Source organism: Ischnura elegans, chromosome 2 (assembly GCF_921293095.1).
Source record: "Ischnura elegans chromosome 2, ioIscEleg1.1, whole genome shotgun sequence".
Lineage (NCBI taxonomy): Eukaryota > Metazoa > Arthropoda > Insecta > Odonata > Coenagrionidae > Ischnura > Ischnura elegans.
In genome coordinates this window covers 11033001-11056839 of record NC_060247.1, presented here as the reverse complement: position 1 = coordinate 11056839, position 23839 = coordinate 11033001, and the positions used below count along the sequence as shown (strand labels likewise).

Sequence of the window (23839 nt, the reverse complement as noted above, 5' to 3'; positions counted from 1 at the left end):
AAGCCGAAGGTTTTCTGCAGAAAAAAGTCTTTATGTATTCCTGTTTCTAAATTCCTAAACACGCCAAATTATTAAGCCAAATGTTGTAAATCATTGCATACTTTATTTTTAAAAGTATGAATCTAGACAAAAGTGCACGTCAAACATTCGGGTCCCGATTGAAATTTTTAGCTATGATTCTCACGAAGAGAGAGAGAGAGAGAGAGAGTCCCAAGTAATGGCGTAAATGGGGCTTGTGATTGGTAATCGTCTTATTATATGCATGGCATTGCGGAAAAATGGGTTTTGCCGCAACGTTAATATTTGGGCATTGAGTATGCAAGAAGGAAACAACGGAATCTCAGGCAAAATATGAAGATTTATGGAAAGTCCAGTCTTATCACCCTGGGATTTCACCAAGCTGTATGAGGTCAAAGCGGGAAAGCTCATGTCAAGATTCGACGTTCTCTTCACGAAATTGTCCTGATATCACGCCCTCGTTTATTATTGGAAAGTGTAGATTTAATTATTCGAAATAAATATCGCTAGTGATCTAAACATACATAATGCCTTTTCGAGGCTATTTCAGGTTAGTATTTGATTAGGAGTTAGTTTCACCCAAACACGTTATATGTTATATTTACGTCGTATTACATGTGAGCGAGGCCGATGATTAACAATTTTGTAACCATGAAGTCATTCATTATGATAATTCATAATATTATTTATTATTGTGAAAAAAAATGACTCGGATGGCGTTTATATTTTTAAGTGGACGATTGGAAAATTAATCTTTGTCGCCGTGGAGCAGTCAATAAAGATTTCGTTCAAATTTAATCGATTTCGTTTTCGACAGGAACTAAATCGTGTGGTGCAATGTGGCTGTGTTATTTGTCACAAAGTGCGCGCCATTTATCATGCTACGAAAGCAGATGAACTACTGATGCGACAGTAGATGACCATATGAAATGAAAAGGGCAGTTCCCGTTGAGAGTCGGGAGTTTTTAAAAAATTGTCTCATCCGATTGTATTCTGGAGATAGACGCTGATTGAAGGGAAATTTTAAATAAGAAAAAATCACTTGGTATTACTAATATATTAAATTTGCACAATATGCGTGGTTTTTCATGAGTGAATGCTTAAACCTCTCTTTTGTTGGGTTATTTTTATGGCCATGAATTTATCAATCATGGTAGAAGTCGCGTTTTCCCTTCAGCGTTAAGTTTGAAATATGCCATTGGACTCCAAGGTTCCGGATAAGCTGTAAAAAAATAAATCGACCCACCGTGTATATCCTCTGAATAAATCTTTCGATTTGCGTCTCGTGGCTGAAAGAAACTTGAATGGCATTTGTGCGCCTTTTTCTTTGTCGGCTCACCTTTAGTGGGGATTTCTTCATCGAGCTGCAATTTTTCAGGATAATCGTAACCGTATTGATTTCAGCGGTAAAGGTGTAATGGACGAAAATAAGTCATTATACCCGCAGGAATGACAAAAAGAGGTTGGTGAACTTGTAATCGTTGGCGATGATGACGTGGAATATTACCGAATTATTTTTGTCTACGACGTCTGATCCCTTAACGTGCACCTCCGGCGAATTGCAATCAATTTTCGTGACAAAATTGCATTCAACATTTATGAAGAGCATCGGGACGTATCATGAATCGAAGGCCATAAACTACCTGAACAGGTTTCTGCTCTTAGCTACATTGTTTTATTAGGTTTCTATACCGTCGTTCGAGCCAGGCTAGTCGTCTCAACTGTATAATGAACATGAAATGCAATTTTGGCACATAATCTATGTATATTATATTCATTCATGGGTAATGTGCCATAATGAAACTGCGTCACTAACATTTTGATCCTAATGGCACTCTTTTTCTCCATTGCTACTAATCCAAAAGTTAATTTTGTTGTTGTCCTCATGGAATTTTATTGGTTCGTATAAAGCCGCCAGCTTCTTAGATTGCGGTGGGTCAATTACCAGGATAGTATTCTCTGATCCTAGAAAGCTGAAGCTACAAACCGTCCATCGGTACTAAAAATTGTTTCAATCCCTTTTTTCAATTGATTTACATTGCTTTAACCTAATATATTAGAACCTAATCGATTTCATATTAATCATTGAAATGTCAGAAACTTGTTCTTCAGTAAATTTAACCTTGTTAAGTACCTACAAACTATGAAGGAAATTAAACGGTAAATTTGTAAAATAAAAACAATTTGGCGACAAAGTTTATGATGTTAGCGGCCATTATGTCTAGCAAATTATTGTAAGACTTGTATGAAAAATGTAATGGTTGCTGTAATGGTGGCATTTTACCTGACTTTCCTGAGAAAGGAGTGAAATATGATTTTCCGTCCGAGATTTACGGGGAGTGTTCTTGTACGCAAAGTTCATTTAAAAAAATATAATTAGTTTTAGCATTTTTGGCTGGTTTTTCATAGAAAAAAATATGGAATGAGTTGCTCGTTTTTAATCATCTCAGATTAAGATTCTCTTCCTTACGATTTCCAAAAACTCAATTTTTGTGAAAAACTTATTTTCAGTCCATAAATTGTAATTAATTATTGATAATAAAACTTTGTACTGATGATTGATAATGCTGACACATAGTCTGCACTAATTTACTAAAATCTTGGTCTATTTAATGAAATGTAGAATTCGTGATATATAATGAATCATCCCTGGGTATAGAAGTTTTTAATCATGAAAAATCGTACATCCACCGATCTACTTATCCTGGTATGGCTTTTTATCTTTGAATTGGGAATGATCCACGTTTGATGAAAAGAAAATTTATCATAATACTAGCGAATCGGATTTTTTACTTCTTGTAAATTATTTTCTGCTGAAAAGAGATCTGTATCAGATGAAGATGTGACATGTTAGCACATCATACCCATTTATTTTTCACTACGCAAATTATTATGAGACCTGAGCGATGATTTGATAAGACTTTACTAATAGATGAACGGGAAACGTATGTTAACCAAACTTACCCTAAACTTCCTCGAAAGTAAGACTTGCGAAGACAAGGTTTACAGATTATACATCTGTAAACCTTGTCTTCGCAAGTCTTACTTTTGAAGCGAGATAAATTAGGAGCTTAATGATTGTTTTGTTTACTTTCGAAAAGTATTTTATTCAATTCACGTGGTATATATATACATGCTTTTGCTATTTGCCCTATGCTATTGATACCTCTGTACGTATCGCCAATTTTTTTGCGCTGTTGATAAATCATTATTGCGTATTATTCAATAAGTAATGCTAGTGTCGTTCTCCTTTATAATGCCGCTTTTTGCTATTCTAGACAAAACTATTGCTCCAATTTCGGTCGCCTTTCATTATCAGGGTAAGGTTCACGTGCTATCCATAGCATGACCATCTATACTTATGAAATAACATAACTTATCTGTGCGCGTGATATGTTGACATTTCATATTCATTTTGCCATTGATAGACTTGGAGAAATGTGATGGGAATGAAATTACCAAAGCCAAGGGAAAAAGTGTCTATTTTTCTCAACATTAAATATTCGGAAAGAAGTACCTACACAGCGTGCCTCTGCTCTTGCGAAAGAATGTTGGCAGTTTGAGACTCTGTCGACTCCCTTGGCTGTTTATAAATGCGTGAAGAGTTAGGTATCCCTAGATGTAGACATATTTAATCTTGAAAATCGTGAGTCCATTGACGAAAGCCTCGTATGGCTTCCTATTCGTTTCGGATGATCCACGTTTTTTCAAACGAGATGTACCGCTGTAAATGTAAGATCAGAATCGAAGCAACCCTTTATTGGCTATCCTTCAGTACCTTTGCATTCATAGCATCATTGAATTTCCTCGCAAATCACTGCTCACCTTATTCGATGAAAGATCAATTAGAATTATTTGGGTTCAAATGAAAAAAACGGATCGTGAATTCTATGTGGGAGAGAAAATTTTAAGATTTTGCCAGTGATGACTACCAGATGTGCCATGATGCATTACCAATATTTGTTTCACCTTGATTCATTAAGCTAATGCGGAGACAATATAAATAAACAGCTTACGTTTCATTGGTTCGTTTGAAATCTTTTGCTTTCCTGCCTTATTACGCGTGAATTAAGTGAAACTTTGAGGACCCCTGCTTGAATGAGCCTTTATGTCACGCGCTCCTCGTTCTAAACTTTGCTTTCCATTGAAACTTTCGGTAAATAAAACGTAGATCCTCGTTAGCATTTGCCTGAATCTCATTTTTTAAATTTTATCTCCGTATTTGCTCTAATGTGAATTTTTTCAACGATTGAAATTCATGCTAAAGTTAACAACGGTCTGTGCTGCAAGCCCTAGAAAAAGTAAGGCGAGAACGTAAGTTTCAAGTGAATAATTTGTCGCGAAAAAGTCAAAATGTTCCAAGGCCAATTGGGAGTGATGGTCCTCTTATTTAAGAGATCACAACTCTTTAGATTTTTAATTGGTCAACTGAAAGTCAAATGAAATCCACGAGGATATTTCTCTGTTTCTCTTACATTTCCGCTTATAATTCAAATGAAATATGCAGGGTGTTTCAGGAGGAATCTGCAACATTTCAGGAGGTGGTAGAGGGGACAATTTTAAGCTTTTTTGGTACAAAAAAATCGGGTCGCAACTCCTCAGTTACCGAGAAATGGCAACGCAAACATTTTTTTATGCACTTTGCAGTTACCGTGAAAATGGTTTTTAAAATATTCTTAAAATCCAGAATATGAAATAGAATGTCGAAAAAGCTGGATACCCAAGAAAATCTGTTTCCATGGTAAGTGCAAAGTGCATCCAAAAAAGATGTTTACATTGCCACAGCTGAGTAGTTAAGGAGTTGCGACCCCATGTAAAATGCTTAAAACTGTCTCCCCAACCCTCTCCCCCTGAAAAGTAAGGCGAGAACGCTAGTTTCAAGTGAATCCGAAGTTCGCTCTGAGAAAATGGCATAGTGGTGGAACTGGTTAACACGCCTGACCGGCAATCGGGAGATCTGCGTTCGAATCCCGGCTAAGTCAAATATTTTTTCATGGCGAACTTCATCCTTTGGTGTATTCAAGTGAATAATTTGTCGCGAAAAAAGTCAAAAAGCTCCAAGCCCTATATATCTAAAATTAGATGCAGCAAAGTTTATCAAAATCATGCTAAATTTTGGAACCATTTGGCTTGCGCCTCGGATCGCGTCGCTCACTTCGCCTCAGCTCACTCGAGCTTCTACCCCATTCTACCCCGCCGCAGAGAAGCGAGAGAAAGGTGGCGGCGCGAACGACGACGTCCGTCGACGTCAAAGAGCGCTGGCGGACGAGCAAGCGAGGGAGGTTCACGGAGTACGAGCCATTCTTGGCGGGGGCGGAGGGGAGTGAGAGAATGGTGCCGAGGGGAGGGAGGTGAGGGGGTGGCGGTCGAGGACACGGCGGGAGGAGGAGGAGAAGGAGGAGGTGGGGTTAGTTCCGGCTGCTGCCGTTGGGCGACGCTGACGTCGTTCCCGCCTCGAAGTATACGAGCACGCGTTGTGGAGAAGAGGATTCAGATGTGATACAGCAAGCGTTGTGAGAAGGTGTTCCTACACAAGAGTACTGTGAACGCAACGGTCAAAAGTGCACTTAGGAGTGACTGGAATTTACACATCCCGTTCAAGACGTTGAAGAAAAGTGTTTTCGTCAATGTTATTGCTGTGATATTCCGTTCCTTCGAGGACACGTGGATATTTTTCTCTTCTGAGAGTCGAGGAATTGAAGAGCCGCATGTATCGTCTTACTTCGGACGCTGACCATTTGGATTAATAAGAGCCCTGCTGTTCCGAGCAGTGTACAAATACGCAGCCATTACCTCAATCGCCCTGCCAGACGTGATGCGGGACCCCTGCATGAAGGGTGCCGTCACCGCCGCACCCCCGACATCACCACAGACCCCCGCGCCACAGTCCGCCGCCAAAAGGCGTGCCAAGCGGTTCCTTCTCATGTGCCGCCTGGAGGTTAACGGAGGCAAGCGAGTCGGAATGGGTCTAGACAAAATGCAGCTCTTCAGGTTTCAACTCAAGGTAGGCCGCCGCCCTGCCCAAACTCAACTCTCTTCTGGCGGTTTATTATTGACAGGGAAGATATCTCGGGTCTTACGCCAAGAAATATAATGCTCAGTTTTTAAGGCCTGTGTACACGATACATTAACGCGTACGAGTTAATGTCTGTTTGCATGAATGATTTTCGTGGACCGGAACGGAACATGTACGAATGCATGAACCAAATGAGTTGGCGTTCATTCTCGCATTCATACATTTAGACATTAACCCGTACGTGTTAATGTACCATGTAAACAGGCGTTAAAACTGTGAAAAAATATGAACTACAATTTGGTCACACTTAAAAAATTAACTCCAATACCGATCATGGTTTCGGCATTCATTGTCATTTACATTTCCTATTATATATTTCTACATAATAATAAAATACATGATAGTTTTTTAGTTTATATTTTATCATAGGTGGTCAAGTCTGGAACGATTTCATTATTTTCCTGGTTTTAAACTTGAAAAATCTTCACCGCCATTGTTCGCTGGAAAAAAACTTCACATCGCTACGGTATAGATGAGCACGTTTAAGTTTGGGTCGAGGATGTAATTATACGATCGCGGACAGGATTGTCTTGGATGTAGTTAGCACAGATACTATACAAGCTACCGATGTGGATGTAGATATTTTTTGTACTTCATTCGCTCAGCAAGCCGCTTTTGCCTTGTTGCTAACTGGCTATGCCTCGACGAAGGGTTCTCTCCAGAAACCTGTCTTGCCTTCGGAATCCTCCTCATGGGAACGGTCGCTAATCTTTTTTTTGCTAGCGCGGATCCCCTTAACAGCCGTGACGGGAGTTTGAATCCAGCCGTTTTGCCTGAGGAAAGGGTTTATTTTCTGGATGATTCCGCGGTACCACATTTTATTTGGACCGCAAGTGTTAGTTGGTATGCGTGCAACGAGTGTATATGACCTTAAAGAATGCTTTTGTGAAACATTGGTCTACCAGTTTTTCATTATATCTACGTAGTCACAGTTTTTCATTAATTATTTCTAAGCTTATATGCAGTTATTGTTTTTTTCGCGATATTCATCGCAGTCATCTTCGTATAATTGTGAGCATGAGGAGGTAGCTTCATAGACATTTTTTATAGAAGTATATATGTCATTTCTTCGTTGGTAGGATGAATGAATGGCCTCTTCTGTCGTGCTAATAATCCTTCAATTCGTTCCATTTTCCTGCATCGTCTCCTGAAAATTCATTTAAACTGTATCGAGGATTCTGTTCGGCCTCTGATTTCATTTCTTACCACTCAAACCAAGTTCAAAATAATGCGGAGGCCGTTACATTGAGAAATGCTTGCTTCTTCATTTCCCTCCAGGGTAATTTTAGCGTTGATGGGTATAATTTCCTTCCAGCAATTAAGTTCCATGCAGTGTGCACTTGGCTAAGCGGGGATTTGTCCCACGTCATGCGGCAAGCGTACAAGTCACGTTCACGTATCCCTATCGTAGCATTAGTTGTAATGGATTGCTTTCGAAGCCAAGATTTGCAAACCCACTTCATTGGCCATTTGTACCATATCGTTCATGGGAGATCGACCGCTGTTGACAATGTTTTCCCACGAAGGATAAGTGCGTTATCTAACTCTTATTAGAATGCTATTTGTAGGTCATAGTTTTTTGTCATCTGTCCCGCGTTACCTGGGGGGGGGGGGGGGGTCAAGGCTGCTGCTTCTCATTGATTTTCCTCATTGAAATGACTCGAGTTTGTGGCATTTTTCCGTCATCGTCTCTTCTATCCTTTCCCCAACGTATTCGCATGCAGCTTTCAAGGATTTACTTGGATATAACCCCCTTTTTGAGAGGAATTTGTGCACCTTTTTAAATATCTACGTTTATCCCATGGAAATTCTTCTGGATATTTTTTCACGGTTTCTAGTTAAAGATTTAATTTAAAAGTCTTATTTACGATTAATTTCAATTTTTTTGAAATGCCCCACTTCCTTCAAGTTCAAATGACGACGGCTTCTGTGTGTGGATTTCATTTGGAAGGTATCATGTTGTCCCAAGTTTTTTTTTCTCTCGCACCAAGGGTCCCAATACGACGGCTGGCAGTGTCCTTGCCCATCTTTACAGGTCACTCCACTCCCACCTATTTTTGCCCCATCTCCAAGAGCAGCGCAGCTAGCCTCTGCTCGTGTGTCGTCAGTGACCACTTCCTATCTCCCCTCGGTCTATCTGTCCTTGAGGGCTCCTCGAGATTTCGGGAAACATGGACGTCATCCCGAGGTGTTCCTCGTCCCTTGCGACCCGCCCATTGTGGTGGTCTAATGTTGCCCATTGTATGTACAGGAGTAGTCGGTCCCCCCCTCGCTGGGCCCCTCCACCCCTCCGCGTCACTTTGGAAAGTAGTAGTATTTGCTGTTTCAGTTCGTCTCCGCAAGTTCTCGCGAAAGTCTCCGTTATTCCGTTTGCCGGTGCACTTCTTTCGTCAATTGTTGTGTGCATTATTCTTTGACCCCGTACTCTTCTGAATCGCTCGCCTTCGCCTTGAATTTTGGGTGGTTCGAGTGCGAAATAACGTCGATGTCTGCCTACCAGTTGGATGTTCCTGTTTGGAAATATATGCTAATTTTGTTGGTGCCGCTGTGCTTGGTAGGTGGCTCGTTTTGGTTTATTTTGAGGTTTTATTTTTCCCTTTTTCCTAATGTCACTATTTAATTGGATTCGTGTAGTAGTTGGCTGTGACTTTTCGTTCACCCGTTGATCACGGTTTAGACATATATATGACAACATGTATGATCCTTGATTAGTATGCGATACCATTAATCGTACCATTGTATTAATATTTTATATTGGCTGGATAATTAGAACGTAGATATTGTGCAACTGTTGTTATATTTGATGAAAGAAGTTCTTAACTTCATCAAAAATTGATAAATCAGTGTTTTGAAGTTCACGGAGTATTTATTATCATTCAGTATCATTAATTAAAGCATAACGAGCACAGAGTTGTTAGTGGCCAACCCATCGATTACTTGAGGAAATACACAATATATTCATTATTTGTCGTATTTCCTTACGAACACGAAGGCTCGGTCGTTGCAGAGTTGTAGCTAATTTTTCTTGTGCTTATCGGATCTTGGTCAGCTTTCCTCTTACCGAAAACGACCTGTTGCGTCTTTCACCTTCAAGAGATTTCGATTCGTTCATTCACAGGTTGCGTCGGAACTTCTTTCATTCTTTATTATTGAAACGTCTATTTTTCTCGACATTTCGTCATTGGAAGACCACTGTGTTGGTGGCCACCCTCTGCTGTTCGAGGGTGGCTCTTCCCCCGAAATTTCCTAGCTGCGTTCAGATACAATTTGTCGAAGGACTACCCTTTGGTTCATCCGAATTTCCTTGGCGTCGCTGTTGTTGAAGATTTTCGTGGGCTAAAGAAATAATTCCGCAAATTCAAGGTTTCTTTTCAAATTTTTACTTCCGAAAATTGAAATCTCTACGTAATGGGGTGGGAGTGGAAATTTCGAAGTCTCGCCGAGTCTAGTTTTCCGCTGGCATATCCTTTCCGATCGAGTTTTACTTCGCTGTCAATGTCTCAATGGGAGCCTCTTGTTTTTTTTTTTGACGGCAGTGGGAAAAGGCTCAGAATTCGTTTCCGGAATATTCTTGTGGAGATATCTCTCTCCACTGCCGGCGACAAGCGTCATGCCGCTCCGCGTGACGCAGGCATCGTCCTCGCCTGCCCGTTGGTCGATCGCTGCGATACTGCTCTCTATCGGCCGTTTCGCTAACTACCTTCATGCATTCATAAGTCCCCGCTAAAGCTTACCAGGGTTTTCATGATTTTGAAATATTAATCCACCAGTTAGAGGCTCCTTGATGAAAATTGATCTTGCCGAAGGCATCGGGTAATATCGCAATAGCGACGATAGTCTTTGGGCGATTTTTTGTAATAATTCAAGGCCATAAAATGGTCTAGAATGTCATCTGATTACTCCATTGTCGTAGACCTTTCAGGCAATATTAATTTTGCCTGCACAAAGTCATGTAAATACTGATCAGATAGGCTTTGCAATTCTTCTATTCCCTGGGAGCCTGTTTATCGGGTGGGAGCATAGCGAATGCGGGCTTACAATTGTCGTTGCCAGTTATGAAATGTTTTGTACGCCTGCAGTGAATTCAAATTCCTCCAGCTTATCGTCGTTGTTGTCCTTTCCTTGGCAGTTGGTTGGAGGGAGAAGAAGGGTCGGCTAATTAACCAACTGCTCATTTTTTTCACTACGGCCCCGAATTCAATCTCTTTTTTGGTCATTCAATGTACCTACTCTCCCCCTACTCTCTCTTCTTTTTCTTCTCCCGCGCATCTAGAGGGCCCACGCATTCGGAAATGCACCTCCATTCGCATCACAGTTTTTTTCGGCGTCGGTTATCGCACTCTTTTTAGTTTCCTCCTCTTGGGCAATGGGTTTTTTTTTAAGTTCTGGATGAGGTGGTTATCGACCTTGCGTCCGTTTCTTGGACATGTGCTCACTCGCGATGTCTTTCCCCATTGACGTATAGTTGAAGCAATGCCGGAACCTGCGGTTTTGGCTTATTTGTTGCATAAAAATTAGTATTTAATGGGAATTTCGCATGGTAATCTGAAGGAACCGTCTGGGAGCAAGTTTTCACGGTTATTTTACTTTTAAGAATGGAGAATTTGTGGATTATTTTTGACTCCTATTGCGGTGCGAACTTTTTAGCACCGCAAATGCTATTAATAGAGGCGTTAAATGTTAATACATTGCTGTCTCAGAAAATTCAGTAACTTTGACACCTTAAAGTTATAAAATTACAATAGTTATTCTCCCAATGCCTTTCCTACGTACGTATTCAGTCAAATCTTAACAGATCATTCATCTGATTCATCAAAGTAAATTTTTTAATTTCTGTATCGCTTATACCGTTTTATGTTTATTTGCAAACTAGAAATTATTCTGCTAAATGCCCTTCCTAATTGCGGTCATTGCTGCTGTGGCATTCAATATTCAATGTTACATATCCATTTATTTCATTTAGGATAGTGATTATATTTTTCCTTTGGCCATTGAAAGTAATCACAGTTATATACTTCTCCTTTAGTTATTTTCTATGTTGCAATTTTATCGCCTGTCGTGTTATGGCTAAGGTTTCCGTGGAGCCAGTTTTAATATTTTTGTGGTCCCTTTAGTTTAGGTCCTTGTTTTATCGTTCTGGCCTTCCCACACTCGTCTTCTGTTCCATAATAAGTCTCTCTTGGTTCTCCAGGGACAATGCGGATCGTTTTTACGCATTTATGCCCAGACTTCCCCCGCTTTTTGATTGTAAAGTGATTTATGTCACGCCTAGTGCGAAAAAGTCTAAGGCTAAAATTCCCCGCAATGTCCCGCAAAAGATAACCATTGTTTGTTTCCATTCTTCCTGTTGATGGTTAGAAGCGCTGTTGTCACCTTGTGCCTTTTCCTGTTTCGCGTTAGATGCGTAATTCTTTATCCTTCTCAACTGTTTTGACACTGTCTCTCATATTTTTCGCGGCACATTGGCTTTGAGAAAGGATTGATTCTGTATAAATCGAAGTTGTAATTTTCGCGAGGAGAATAAGTTAAGTACAGTAATGTATGGTGGCGTTGAGTAGCGGTAATAATATTCTGTTTAACTTCAAATAAGTCATTTTTAGCTTGAGGGATGTTGATGTACAATTCTTATAAGTATTCATTTCGTCGTGATCTATTCGTTTTTTGTCTGGGAACTTTTCCCTTCTCGTTTCCGGCAACAGATGTCCCAACGGAATGGCTGGTCTCGTAATGGCCAATGATCCATTGAAATCAAATTTTAAAAATTGACAATAACAAATGTTTTTATTTTGTTATGGCGGCTTTGAAATTTTCTTTTATAGTTCCATTATACTCAGGTGTCATTTACTTCGGCCAAGTCCATCTGTCAGCAGAGCAGTGTCACCGATTTGCTTATCGGCGGCATTAGTTCACTAAATACTTCTGACGCCGTTATCCAAGATTATGGATGACGGGCACTCTGTCCATGTGCGTCAATGTTTCCTGCGATAATTTGATTGCTGGCCGGCAGTTCTGTGATCGCTCGGGAGATATCTCGTGGTCATACACGCGGTTGCTGATTTTGATATCAGTCATTTCCCGAGTAGAATGGGATCCTCGCCACGAATGATCGCCATTGGCGTAAGCCGAGGGATGTTGATAGGAGCTTTCGGCTTCACCGAAGTTGTAACGGCTATTTACCGAATGCATTGTGGTCGATAGAGTTCTCCATGCTTTTAGTTGCTGGCCTCGTGCGCTAATAATGTTGATGTCATGTTTTAATTACAGTAATAGCGCAATCAATCACTTTACCAAATTCGTCAACAATTTTCTCTCAACAGTCTTCGGGGATATTTCTTTATATTAATTATGAGGAATGAGAGTCAGATAACCTGTTGGGGTTCATGAATCGTATTTTATTTCGAATAACACTGTGGATAGTTTTATGCCCTCTCCTGTTAGGCCGTTGCTGTTAACTATGAAATTACCGCCATGTGTAGTCTAATCTACTTAATCTAGTTTAATTTCGGGGACAAGGCTCATCTTTCGCAAGAAATGTATCCTATGTTTTCCCGATGCTATTAATGGGAGAGACCTAGAATGTGGTCACTGTTCATGATCTTTTGGTGTTAACTTTTTTCAAACTGGTGCAGGTGTCACAGGGATGTGGTTCTATCCGTCTTCTTTCCATCTCAGTGTCCGAACCGTCGCGGTCGGTCGTGGTTTCTGCGGGGTTTTCCATCTTTTCGGTGGATTTGGTTATTTTTTTTTAGCCAAACCCATCCCCTCACAAATCACCCCTCGAGAGGGAGTTAATGTCCTCTTCGGAACATCCGTTGTAGAAGACGTACGTGACTGAAGTCAGGTCCTACCGAAGCGCCCACCTGCCTGCATCGCCCGGGACGAGAACACAAGTTGCAACTCACTCCCTATAAAATCGGCAGTTTTTGCGGGCACTGCATTGGCGAAACTCCTCATGAAGTTCTCGAAAAGTCGTCGAGTAACGTGTCACATCCCCAACGAATCTTTTCTTTATGACCTCTTTCACCGATTTAACGAGCCTCAGCGTTGCGAAGTGATTCGTTTTTAATTAATTCAGTTGGCTTCTTGCGAGTCAGAATTTATGCTCACTGGTGGTGAAAGTATTTACAAAGCTCCTGGTCACAAATACAATTAATCTTTATATTTTGTAAGTCGGTCGACTTCGTTGCATGCTATAATTTTTTTCGGTGACTCCGAAATCTATTTTTCATAACTTTCTTTTTGGATTCTGATTGAGCTGTTACTTTTGGCCGATAATTTTGACTGCTACTTGTGAAGTTTAATAATTATGGATACATCGATTTTTGAAGCGTTATTATTAATGTAGTCGAAGTTCAGTATTCAATTCAATATTTTAATCTCTATAGCTTTGACGATGATTTGGATTATGATCAAATTCTCGAACAATGGTCGGTATTCGTTCTGAAGAAATGAATGGGAAGTTATGCGTTCTTATGGCACCATCTTTTTCCTTTTTTTGTACTCAATCGAAATCAATGGTGGTGGGTTTTGTATTCAAATTGCAGCCTACGTCAGAAGTTTTAGGCCATAAATAACTAGGAATATTTGTAGCCCTCGACTTTACCCTAATTTCTTTTTTGAAATAATATTGATATAGTGAAAAGCCATTTACTATTTGGCTTCGAATGTATTCAGTATTTTCATGGCGGCGGCGTTTCACTTCTTCGTCAACGATAGTTGGGACCTCTTTCCTCCTCCTTCTTCTTTAATTTGGGCCCTCTCCTTTTCATTTCGACTCTGACCCCTCCGAAGCCGGTCGTTCGTATGTCTTGCAAATTTCCCTTTTGGCTCAGGAATGAAAATCTTCAAAATTTTGTTTTCCGTCTGAAAACCTTCTATTTTACCTCTCGTCTGAATCTCACTCTTTTCAAGTGCCTGTGTACGCCATCGTCGCGATGTTTGTCCAATGCTTTCTCCTAAGGTGCCGTGAGATATCGTGCATTTTGAATGCGAGAAATTTGTGTTTGCTGATGGAACCCACGAGGTGCTTCTTTTTATCTTTCAAGCGATAACCGAAACCTTGTGATTCCATTGATAAAATTCCTTCGTTCGCATGCCATGTCTTTTTTCGCGTGTTGAATTTGGAAGACGGCTGTTAGATTTCCAAATAGGGAAGGATTCTCTGATAGTTGAATTTCTTGCATGTTACATCCTGGCAGCATATGGTTGACCTGAAGATGCCATCTTTTGCTGAAGGCGGCAGCAAATCTGGTTTTTGTGGCTGCCTTTCAGAGGTTATTATTAATTAGCGTAATTGATTTCACTGAGTTCAAACGGTATCCAATTTAAAAATGCAAGAATATTTCTTGCGTTAGGGTGGTAGCCGCTAGATCGCTTAGCCCCCACTGATTGAGCAATGGTAATGTTCGTTTAATTTGATTTGGTTTCGAGTGGAAAGTGAAAATTTTGCTGTAAACTACTTGTTGTCACATCTGGTGAAATTTAATTTGTAACTTTTTCCTGTAAATGTCGGAATATATTTGCCCTTCAGTATCTAGTCAGGTAATTAAAAATTCATTAATTTATGTACGTAACTGACTTTATGAAGGGGGATTCTAGAAACCTGTCTTTCATATTATAAACGATTTCATTATGATGTATTTTTCATGCTCCCCTGTAGACTGATTTAATGGCCTTGCTTGCTTTACTTCGGGTGGATGATAGCGTATTACGTCAACTCCCAATGTCTTATCTAATCAACTTTTTGGGATTCTCGGCGTGTGAGCGTCCGAACTTCTTTGTCCGTAAGCAGTGCATATTGGTCAATTGGAGAGAGCAGCTGATCTGATCCAAAAACCCTTATCCGAATCTCCCCTTCCCGAATCCTAGCATTGACTGCCCATCAACCTCGTTACCCAATTACTTGACGTAACACTTCTCATGCAATGGGCATTTGAGATCAGGGACGATCCCACCCCTTGCCTTTCTTTCCTCAATTTCCCTTTTTTCTTCCCCTCCGTCCAAACCGTCCCCTCTCATCCCCCGTCCATCCACCATCTCGCCGAGCCATTATGCAAGCCGGGATTTCTTTTTCGTTTTCCCAGGGTCGCTTATTTTTCGCTCGCGTCGGGCGGCTATTACGAAAACGGTGCGATAGGCATTCGGTAATACTTTACGGCGAGACCAAATCTGTTCCCGCAGAGAAATGCAAGCGTACCCGCGACATAAGAGCGAGTCCGAAGAGATTATTTTTTATTCGCGAGGTGTTGCGTGATCAGGGACGATTGTGTGCATTGCTGTACACGTAATCTGTGCGCTGTGCTAGATGCATTTTAGAGCGGTCGTGGCTTACAGTGAGTGTCGTGGCGTGGGGGACGCGCCTTCTCTTTGGAAATCGTTATCTTGCTTTTCTTTTTACTTCGTGCTGTAACTTGTGCCTTTGCTTGTGGGCTCGTGAATCGGCTGCTGCAGCATGATGGAATTCGGCATCTGGCGAACTTTCCGTAACGAAATTTCTTTGCTGTTATTCAGTTTAAATTAGCTTCGTTTATTTGAGCGGGGGTTGATTTAATCGCGAACTCCTTCATTTATTCGTGGTCTTCTCCTATTTTTATTCTCACTTTACAAACGTTGAGCCATTATATGTCGTATCAATGGCATTTAAATAAAGAAATGACTAATACCCTTTCTGCAATAATTTAGGCCCTTGATAGTTGAAATATTTTAAAAAATTACATCACTTACTCCATGTATCTATCTGTTAAGCGTAGCAGATTTTGTAGTTAAAGCATCTTTGAGAATGGTGTCATTTGAGGGAAGTTATCTCGATTGCTCTTCGTGGAATATTTCAGATTTGTCGTCAGCCCCTGTTGATGGTGTTTGCTGTTTTATATATTGGTAATGTAACATTATGAGAATCTTAAACGTTCACACGAAGCTTTTGCTTTCACAATACCTTCTGGTCGTCGCAGTATTATACCTGCAGTTACTAAGACCCTTTGAAAACCTAGGAATTCGGGAGTTGTGACGAAACCATCTCCTTCGATCTCCCGCTCTTTAGTTGGCGTTCATTGTTGCCCCTCCCACCCTGCCTGCCTGGGGCGTGTGTGTTCTTCTGTCACGGCCTACATATTTCACGGCTTTCTAGTCTTTAAGCTGCCGTGCACATGTTTCTCTGACGTCAATCGACCGCTTGACCACTCAACGCCAACTCACGTGGGTCGCCACAATCTCAGTGGGTTGCTTCCGGCTCTCCAGTAATGCCTCTGCGCTTCGGTATTTCATTTTCACGGGGGAGGGGGAGGAACGCATCACGGTCTGAGAATTCCACCCGAAATTACCACCAAACCTTCGATAAATGCGGGGAAGAATTCTTCGGGTCGTGGATGTCAGTCGATTACGATGCCGGAGGCTTTGACGTCAAAATGATCTGTCGCTGCTATGTGAAGAATGTATGTTTCGGGGCTATAGCACGTGCGCGTGTTGTGTCATTCACATTATTGGAAAGGTTATTAATGTATCTTGTATTTTATCTTATGATTGTTTGCGATTGATTTCAAAATACAGAATGAATTTCTCGCGACGTAAAATTCTTTGTGTTCTAAACCTGTACAAATTCCATATTTAGCATAGCTATAACTAGTAAATTTAATGAGGATTGCAGAATGCAATGCAATTTACAAGATGCAAGCAAATATATGAAACAGGTTTATTGTGAACTTCGATTCCAATGGAAATGCAACTTCGAATTTTAAGTAACAGCTACAGTTGGTTTTAATGAGAAGTAATGTTTCCTCGTTTATGGTTGCAGTTTACGGAGGATTTATGATTGGTCAACGCTCCCCGGTTGGTTCGTTAGGTGACAGTTTAAAGTCGTGTGTGATTGCCCCTTTTTTCTCTCAAGCATGCGTGCAGCGTTTTTTTCCAGGGCGACGGAGGGAATGGTCAGTTCAGACGCTTGTGGCGCAACACTCTGTGCATTTATTGCGCGGCTATGGATTTGAAAGGGGGATTTAAGTTCTTTACTGGATTCTTAAATTTTCTTCTTACCACACACATCGGTTGGAAATGTCTTGCTCGCCTACCGTGTAGTTTGTACCCCGTTTTCTTCGCCTACCCGTGATTCAACGCGCAAATGCCGGAGGTAATAGTTTAAGGGTGCGTTTATCAAGTAGAAGATTATACTATCATAACTAAGTTGCATATGGGTTACGCCGTCTTCATTGGAGCTAATGTCACATTCGGTCCAGTCAATATTTGATCTCCGGTTGCGAATGCTTTAATCGATGTAAGAAATAGACAATGCACTTATTTTGTACATGAACTACGACCTTTTCCGGAAGCAATATTTATACTGGTCAACGTCCCATTGAATATATAGTTGAATGAATATTCTACGAATGTCCATACAATCGTTGTCTGCATGGAGTTGCGCCGCGAGAGCGTACCCCTGGCGCTCCCATCGCAGCAATGACGAATCAAGTGCGGAATTTGATCAAGGAAAATATACTCTTAAATTGTAAGGGCATGTTCTAATGTGAAGGCGACTCACTTTGTTGGTTCCCAGATCTTTAGAGAGAAAATTTTTGGTTAATTTTCTCTCGGAATAGAATATATTTTCGTCGTTTGCTCTGAAATCATAGAATGCCATGAAGTCATCTTATTTAATAGCGCAAACCCGGTATCGTGGTAACTTTTAAAGCTTTGGTTCATTTTTAGTTTCATATTTAACTTTATTATTTGTTAACAATTTGTCTAAAGTTTATCGTTTTCTCTCATTGCAGCCCTCCGGTTGGAGAAAGCTGCGGAATATTGTGCAGTGGACACCGTTCTTCCAGACATACAAGAAGCAGAGATATCCCTGGGTCCAGTTAGCGGGACATCAAGGTAAGGATCACAAAGCGGGTTTCAGTGCGTAGTTCAGTTTTTATTATTCGTCTTGAACTCCTCTTGCGAAATTGTCCCCCCACTAACGTGATCATTATCCGTGACATGCATTTTTGCTTCGGTTTTTATCAATTTTTCCCTCGCTACTCCCCATTTGTGCGTTACCGTACCTAGTTGTCGCTGAATATTTCTTCACCGTCTCAATGCACCAAGGTCAGATCACCCACGCTCCGTTGGCTGGTAGGCGAGGACCCGCAACAAGTCAAACAATGCAAGGCCGGGCCTAGAAACAAGGACAGCCCAACGTCTTGGAAGAACAAGCTTGCTTTTATTTCTTAATTGTGGCCTGCTGTATGCTAAGTAATTGCGCTGATCAAAAATACGGATGCATAAGAATGTAGGGCATTAATAAGCTGGCTGTCCATCTGTCTGCGTAACTGACCTCCGGTTGACCTTCAATCGTGTCCTTACCGATACGTAGTCTTATGTTTTATTTGCTGGCGTGCCCACCAAAGAAAATGTCTCCGTAATGTTTATTTTCGGTTGAGATTGGGGATAAGGTCGCGAAGTAGGCAGCACGAAGTCCTCCTGCGGATTATCCTGTCTGAGTCCATGTTTGTGCTTCGTGAACGTTTCAATAACCACGGTGTGCAGGTGGAATAAAAACTTGTGTCACCCACGCCACTAGTCCATTAGATCGCATTTAGCGGATCTGCTACCGAGCTCTATGCTGACGAAGCGTCTCTGATGTCATCGTGATCCTCCCCACTGCCCACATCCTTCTCATGCTTCGATTTATCCTTCTCTGTATCTCTATCCCTAGATTTAATTTTCTCCTATTTTAGTGGACATTTTATTTTTTACTTTAACAATCACTCGAGTAAAAATGAATAAACAAAATGTCTCAAGTATGGCTGTAAAAATATTGATGGGTGAGGCCGTTTGGGTCTTTCGTGTTACTCCATATATTGTCTGATATTTATCTCACACCGATTTTGCTATGTAATCTCGCTGCTGACTTTTTGGTCGCCTGAGTTTCTAAGTTTTTGATATAATCGTCCTTGATAAAATGATTTCTTTGTTCGTACAAAGTAATGGTTATTATATTCCCCTTCTCTTGTAGCATTATGCATTTAATCATGGCGCGATTATTGTTCTTCAGGTACTTAGTATCAATGCATGCAACCTTAAATTGAGGAATGGGTTTTCCTCGCTACCGTGAATCAATCATTGTTTGAATTGCATTCGGACGTCATTATCTTACGGAGACCTTCAACTGGTGTACTTTTTGTACTGTTGTTTTTACCCTTGGGAGCCGGAATAATCTCCAAAGCTTTCGTGAATCATCTCACTTGGGTATCTATTTAATCAACTGTTAGTGTATTGGACAGCTTGATAACATCATTTGAGAGGTGTTGGTTTCTTCTTTAGCTATTTTGCTCGTAAACGGGCGCGAATTCCAGTGATTGGACTCCAAGGATGAATAACCGTCCGAAGGAGGTCTGCTAAGCTCGTAATGAATCGCCTCGCGTGGGGTATCTGAGGACGGAACCTTGTCCACGGTCGGAAAGGACGCCTCTATTGCTTGCAATGTGAACGCGGCGATTGCCTCGTTTAAACTTGGATTCGGAGGTCTTATCCGCAGTGTAGACTGTTGATAGAGCGTTCACACTCGGCTGGTTGGTATCATTGAAAGGCGGTTGCCGAAGGTTGTGTGGTCTAATCGGGGAGATGGGTCTTCCCTTCGCGAAAATTTTTATTTTTTATTTTCGCGTCTTGTTCCGGTTATAAAATTCGTCCTCCACTGAATGGAGCTCGGTTCCATGAATGGGAACTGGTATCTCGAGTGCTCCTCCTCGTCTTCCTTCTTCTCATGCCTTCGACGAGCGCCTTTTCTTACAGTGGCAAGGAGCTGTCTTTTGGCAGTCGATACCCGACTTCGTCACATCACACGAACAATTAATATTTACAAATGCTGCTTTTAGCTGATGATCGTGTGATTTAGTAAATCCTCTTTTATTGTGGTTTTTCTGCCTGTTCACTCTCTGGGCGTATTGTATTTTGCAACGGACGCTATCCCAGGAAATAGGACTAAACCTGATGAATTCAAGTTTTATTTACAAATGGGTATTAGTTATACTTACGAAGCTGAAGACGGAATTCTTTTTTAGACTCGCGGGATATTTATTCTCAGAATTGAAAAAGAAGAAAATTCGTGCTTTCACATTAATATTTATTCACACATTTACACGACCAATGTTAGACGTCATCATCAGGTGAACTCTACAGATGTCCATCACATCCCTTTATACCAGGCTAGGAGGGGTAGGGAGGAAGGTAACTAGGTTGAACGGATTGGTCAACAGAGAGGAGGGGGAAAGCAATTAATCATGCGGTAGAAAGAAGTTTAGGGGGAGGAGGCTCACTTAGGGAGGGCATGGCAGGCGAAGGTTCTTCTTTTTCATTTTTCATAATGAATCGCTTTCACAAAGTTACGCCTCTACCCATCAATATTTATTCTTATTCTTTTTTGTTTTTTTTTCTCTTACTTTGGGGCCTTTGATCAATTTTGCTCATCGATGAAATTTTCATGTACTTTTTGTACTTGTTTATATTTTTTTGTAGTGAAAATGAGACTTTTGATAATTGAATCCTAAAATGCAATTTTATCAGTCATGTGAAGTGTTATAGGGAGTGGGGAGTCCGGGACCATTGTTTTATTTTGTTCTGTGCGGGATACGCAAGATATAAGTTCCATTAGAAAAATGGGATTTAGTAAAGATTGATTCTGTCAAGAGAGGCACGAGACTTTGATAGAATGCATGTCGCGCCGGGTGTTTGTACGATGGTGGTCCGATCTCAATATAGAACTGGATGTTTTTGAGCCGTGAGCTAATGGAGAGAAATAACTCGTGCTCACACAACTCGTGAAAAACAAGTCGGGGTTGATCGACTCGAGAGCTCGCTCTTAAATTCTTCGTCCTCGGCCTCTCGACACGTTGTCTGTCCTATGCTCGCTTCCTTGCCACTTTCAATCGGAAGGAAATAAAATTAGTGTGCACAATTGTTGCGGCTAAGCTCGTAGATAATTCTTTTGGTTCCGATATCGAAGCCTGATTTCACGACACATAAATGGGCACAACATTTATGCAATTTTTAGGTCGTACAAGTATACACCCATCTTTTTCGACTGCCTGCACAGATAACAGAACTATTGGTGCATATGTCGTTCGTTATGACCGAAAGCGTTCATGCAGTCTGCGTTAGTGTATCAAATACTCGAGCTTCCAGACTAAAGTGATAAACGTTCGATCTTGATTTTTTTCTGACTCCTATATTATGTGGGTTTCGGGTTTTCTAAAATATGGATGGGTTGCAATGGTTTTCCTGAAAGTTTCTTTTAACTAAATCGGGGAGAATCAGTGTTCACCATTTCAATCTTTTTGAATTTTGCGTGATCAGATTTCTGTTTTTGGATCTTCCTTCTTCGTTTCAATTTCGCAGTGATTCATTGGCTCATTGTTTGGTCATCCTCGTTATTTCGAGGGAACTTCGAAAGGGCTTTCTCAACCCTTATTCCGAGGTGGACGAATGACTCCCGCTTCTGACTCACGATTTCTCTTGCGCTTTATTGACTTGCTTGGTTGAGCGGGGAAGCAATTTATTTGCCGCGTAGCAATTGGTAAATGCGGCCGTAACGGCTTGATTGTCCCCTGTTATTCTCGGCAGGGACCATTTGTGGAGCCGACCACGCCTGCGACACGTGATCCGGAAACACGTCACGAGCACGCGGTGGGTTTGTGAGCAGTCTGGGTCGATTCGTGGCTCGCCATTGGCCGTAGTAAGAACTATTAATGCCGCTGATTGGCCGGGGCCGAGTTCCCGCCCGAGAGGGTCATAGTGTAGTAGTGTAAAGGAGTCTCCTCAGAGGTTCAATGCTTAGCGCGCACGATTTGAACTGACGTTTTTTATTTTAATTCCCTTTTCCCCTTTCACTCCACCTCGCGGACTTGAAAAATAGGTCTGCTGACGACGGAATAGTTCCTGCCAGGGTTTAAGGTTAGCTCCCCGATTGACAGCAATTGCTTGTCACGCAGTCACCGCGTGAGAGAAATAATTGGATGAAATAATTTGACATTTCGTGCCATTCCCAACCTTGGCAGTTGGCACAGCTTCGTGCCTACGGTTTAATTTTCTTGCAGTGGTAATGCGTTTTCTTATCTCCGTGTCAATCGAATGAATGTATCTCGCAATGTAAGCTGTTCTGTGGTCAATTGGTTATTATATTTAAATATTCCACATAACTTGCCTTGTCACTTAAAGTGCATTTTTCCTGCCCGACTGAAACGAAGTATCTTTGAAATTGTCATTTTGCCTTAGAATTCATATCAGGCAGTTTTAAAAAAATTATATTCACCACTTTGTTGACAAAAGCTCTGGCTAAATCACTTGATTTAGATTTGAGGCTTGTTTTATTTTAAATTGCTTATGACTTTTAATGTTCATTGCAGGAAATTTTAAAGCTGGTCCAGAACAGGGGACGATACTGAAGAAGCTGTGTCCGAAAGAGGAGCTCTGCTTTCAAGTGCTAATGAAAGATGTCCTTCGGCCGTACGTTCCCGAGTACAAGGGGCACGTCACGTGTGAGGATGGAGACGAATATCTGCAACTGCAAGACCTCCTTGGGGACTTCACCTCTCCCTGTGTCATGGACTGCAAAATCGGAGTGCGAACGTACTTGGAGGAAGAGTTGGCGAAGGCCAAAGAAAAGCCAAAATTGCGCAAAGTAAGTCTCATTTGCATTAGTCTTCCCTATGGTGAACAGCCGTTTCACTTCAAACATGCCGCATAGTTCCATTAACAATCTATGTTTTTTGTATTTACCAATCATTCCTTTAAGCATTTCAATAATTTTTAAATTGAATCATATCAATCTTCAAGTACCATCTGGTCATGTAATTTTAATTATGGTTTTCATTTTCAATATTCTCCTTTGTCTCTAACATTATTTTCCCAATTAGTTGCCTATGAGGTAGCAATATTAGAGATCAAAATCAGATAGATCATTCTTAAGATGAGCATTGGCTTTGATCTGTCTTTTCACTTATTGGAGTATATTTTCTTTATCAGGTATTATGTCGTTATTTAATTGTTTTTATTCTATTTTTTACAGGATATGTATGAAAAAATGATCCAGATTGATGCTAATGCTCCAACAGAAGAAGAGCACAGGCTTAAAGGAGTAACAAAACCAAGGTGAGCATTCATTTCATGGACAATACCTTTTGCCCTTGATAGCTGGTGTTATTCTTGAAGCATTTTTTTTAATCCTTCTTAAATAATATTTTTTCGTCGAATTCATAGTCAATAGCAGTTAAAGTGAAGTGGTTTGAAAGTAAATCAATTAATGATGGTTGAAAATTAAATGAAATTCAGTGAAAATAGCCCATAGACCGTGGTTAACTCAATTTTTTCATTCTTTTTAGGTACATGGTGTGGAGGGAAACTATATCATCAACAGCAACATTAGGTTTCCGGATAGAGGGAATCAGGAAAGCTGATGGAAAGTCAAGTAAAGACTTCAAAACAACAAAGACGAAAGATCAAGTCATGGCAGCATTTAGAGATTTCGTCTCTGGATTCCCTCATGCTGTGGTAAGTGTTTTTTCTCACTTTGATAGAATGAAACTCTTTTTGTTTATCAAGTTGTGATGGTAGTTTTTCATTGGGGTTATTTGCTCACTAACGTCAGGTGTTGAGTTTTGTCAAATATTCATGTTCCTTTTTAATTTCAAGAAATGTCCAATGAATTTCTCGCCATTATCTACTCGTCTGGATGATTGTTGTTCTGAGCTGTAAATTTAAATTATGATTTTGATT

General features: G+C 40.8%; 1 protein-coding gene across 3 annotated transcripts in view; it reads left to right on the top strand.

The window, feature by feature from the left end:
- LOC124153381 (inositol-trisphosphate 3-kinase B) overlaps nucleotides 1-23839 on the top strand; it is a 590159-nt gene that overhangs the window by 563123 nt on the left and 3197 nt on the right. For 2 of the 3 annotated variants that reach the window (XM_046526498.1, XM_046526499.1), the window contains exons 2-5: nucleotides 17857-17959; nucleotides 22471-22745; nucleotides 23133-23215; nucleotides 23446-23614. In XM_046526498.1, the coding sequence (XP_046382454.1) occupies nucleotides 17857-17959; nucleotides 22471-22745; nucleotides 23133-23215; nucleotides 23446-23614 (630 nt within the window). Of the gene's footprint in view, nucleotides 1-5495; nucleotides 6023-17856; nucleotides 17960-22470; nucleotides 22746-23132; nucleotides 23216-23445; nucleotides 23615-23839 lie in introns of those variants that run through there. The other variant, XM_046526500.1, reaches the window with a different exon arrangement.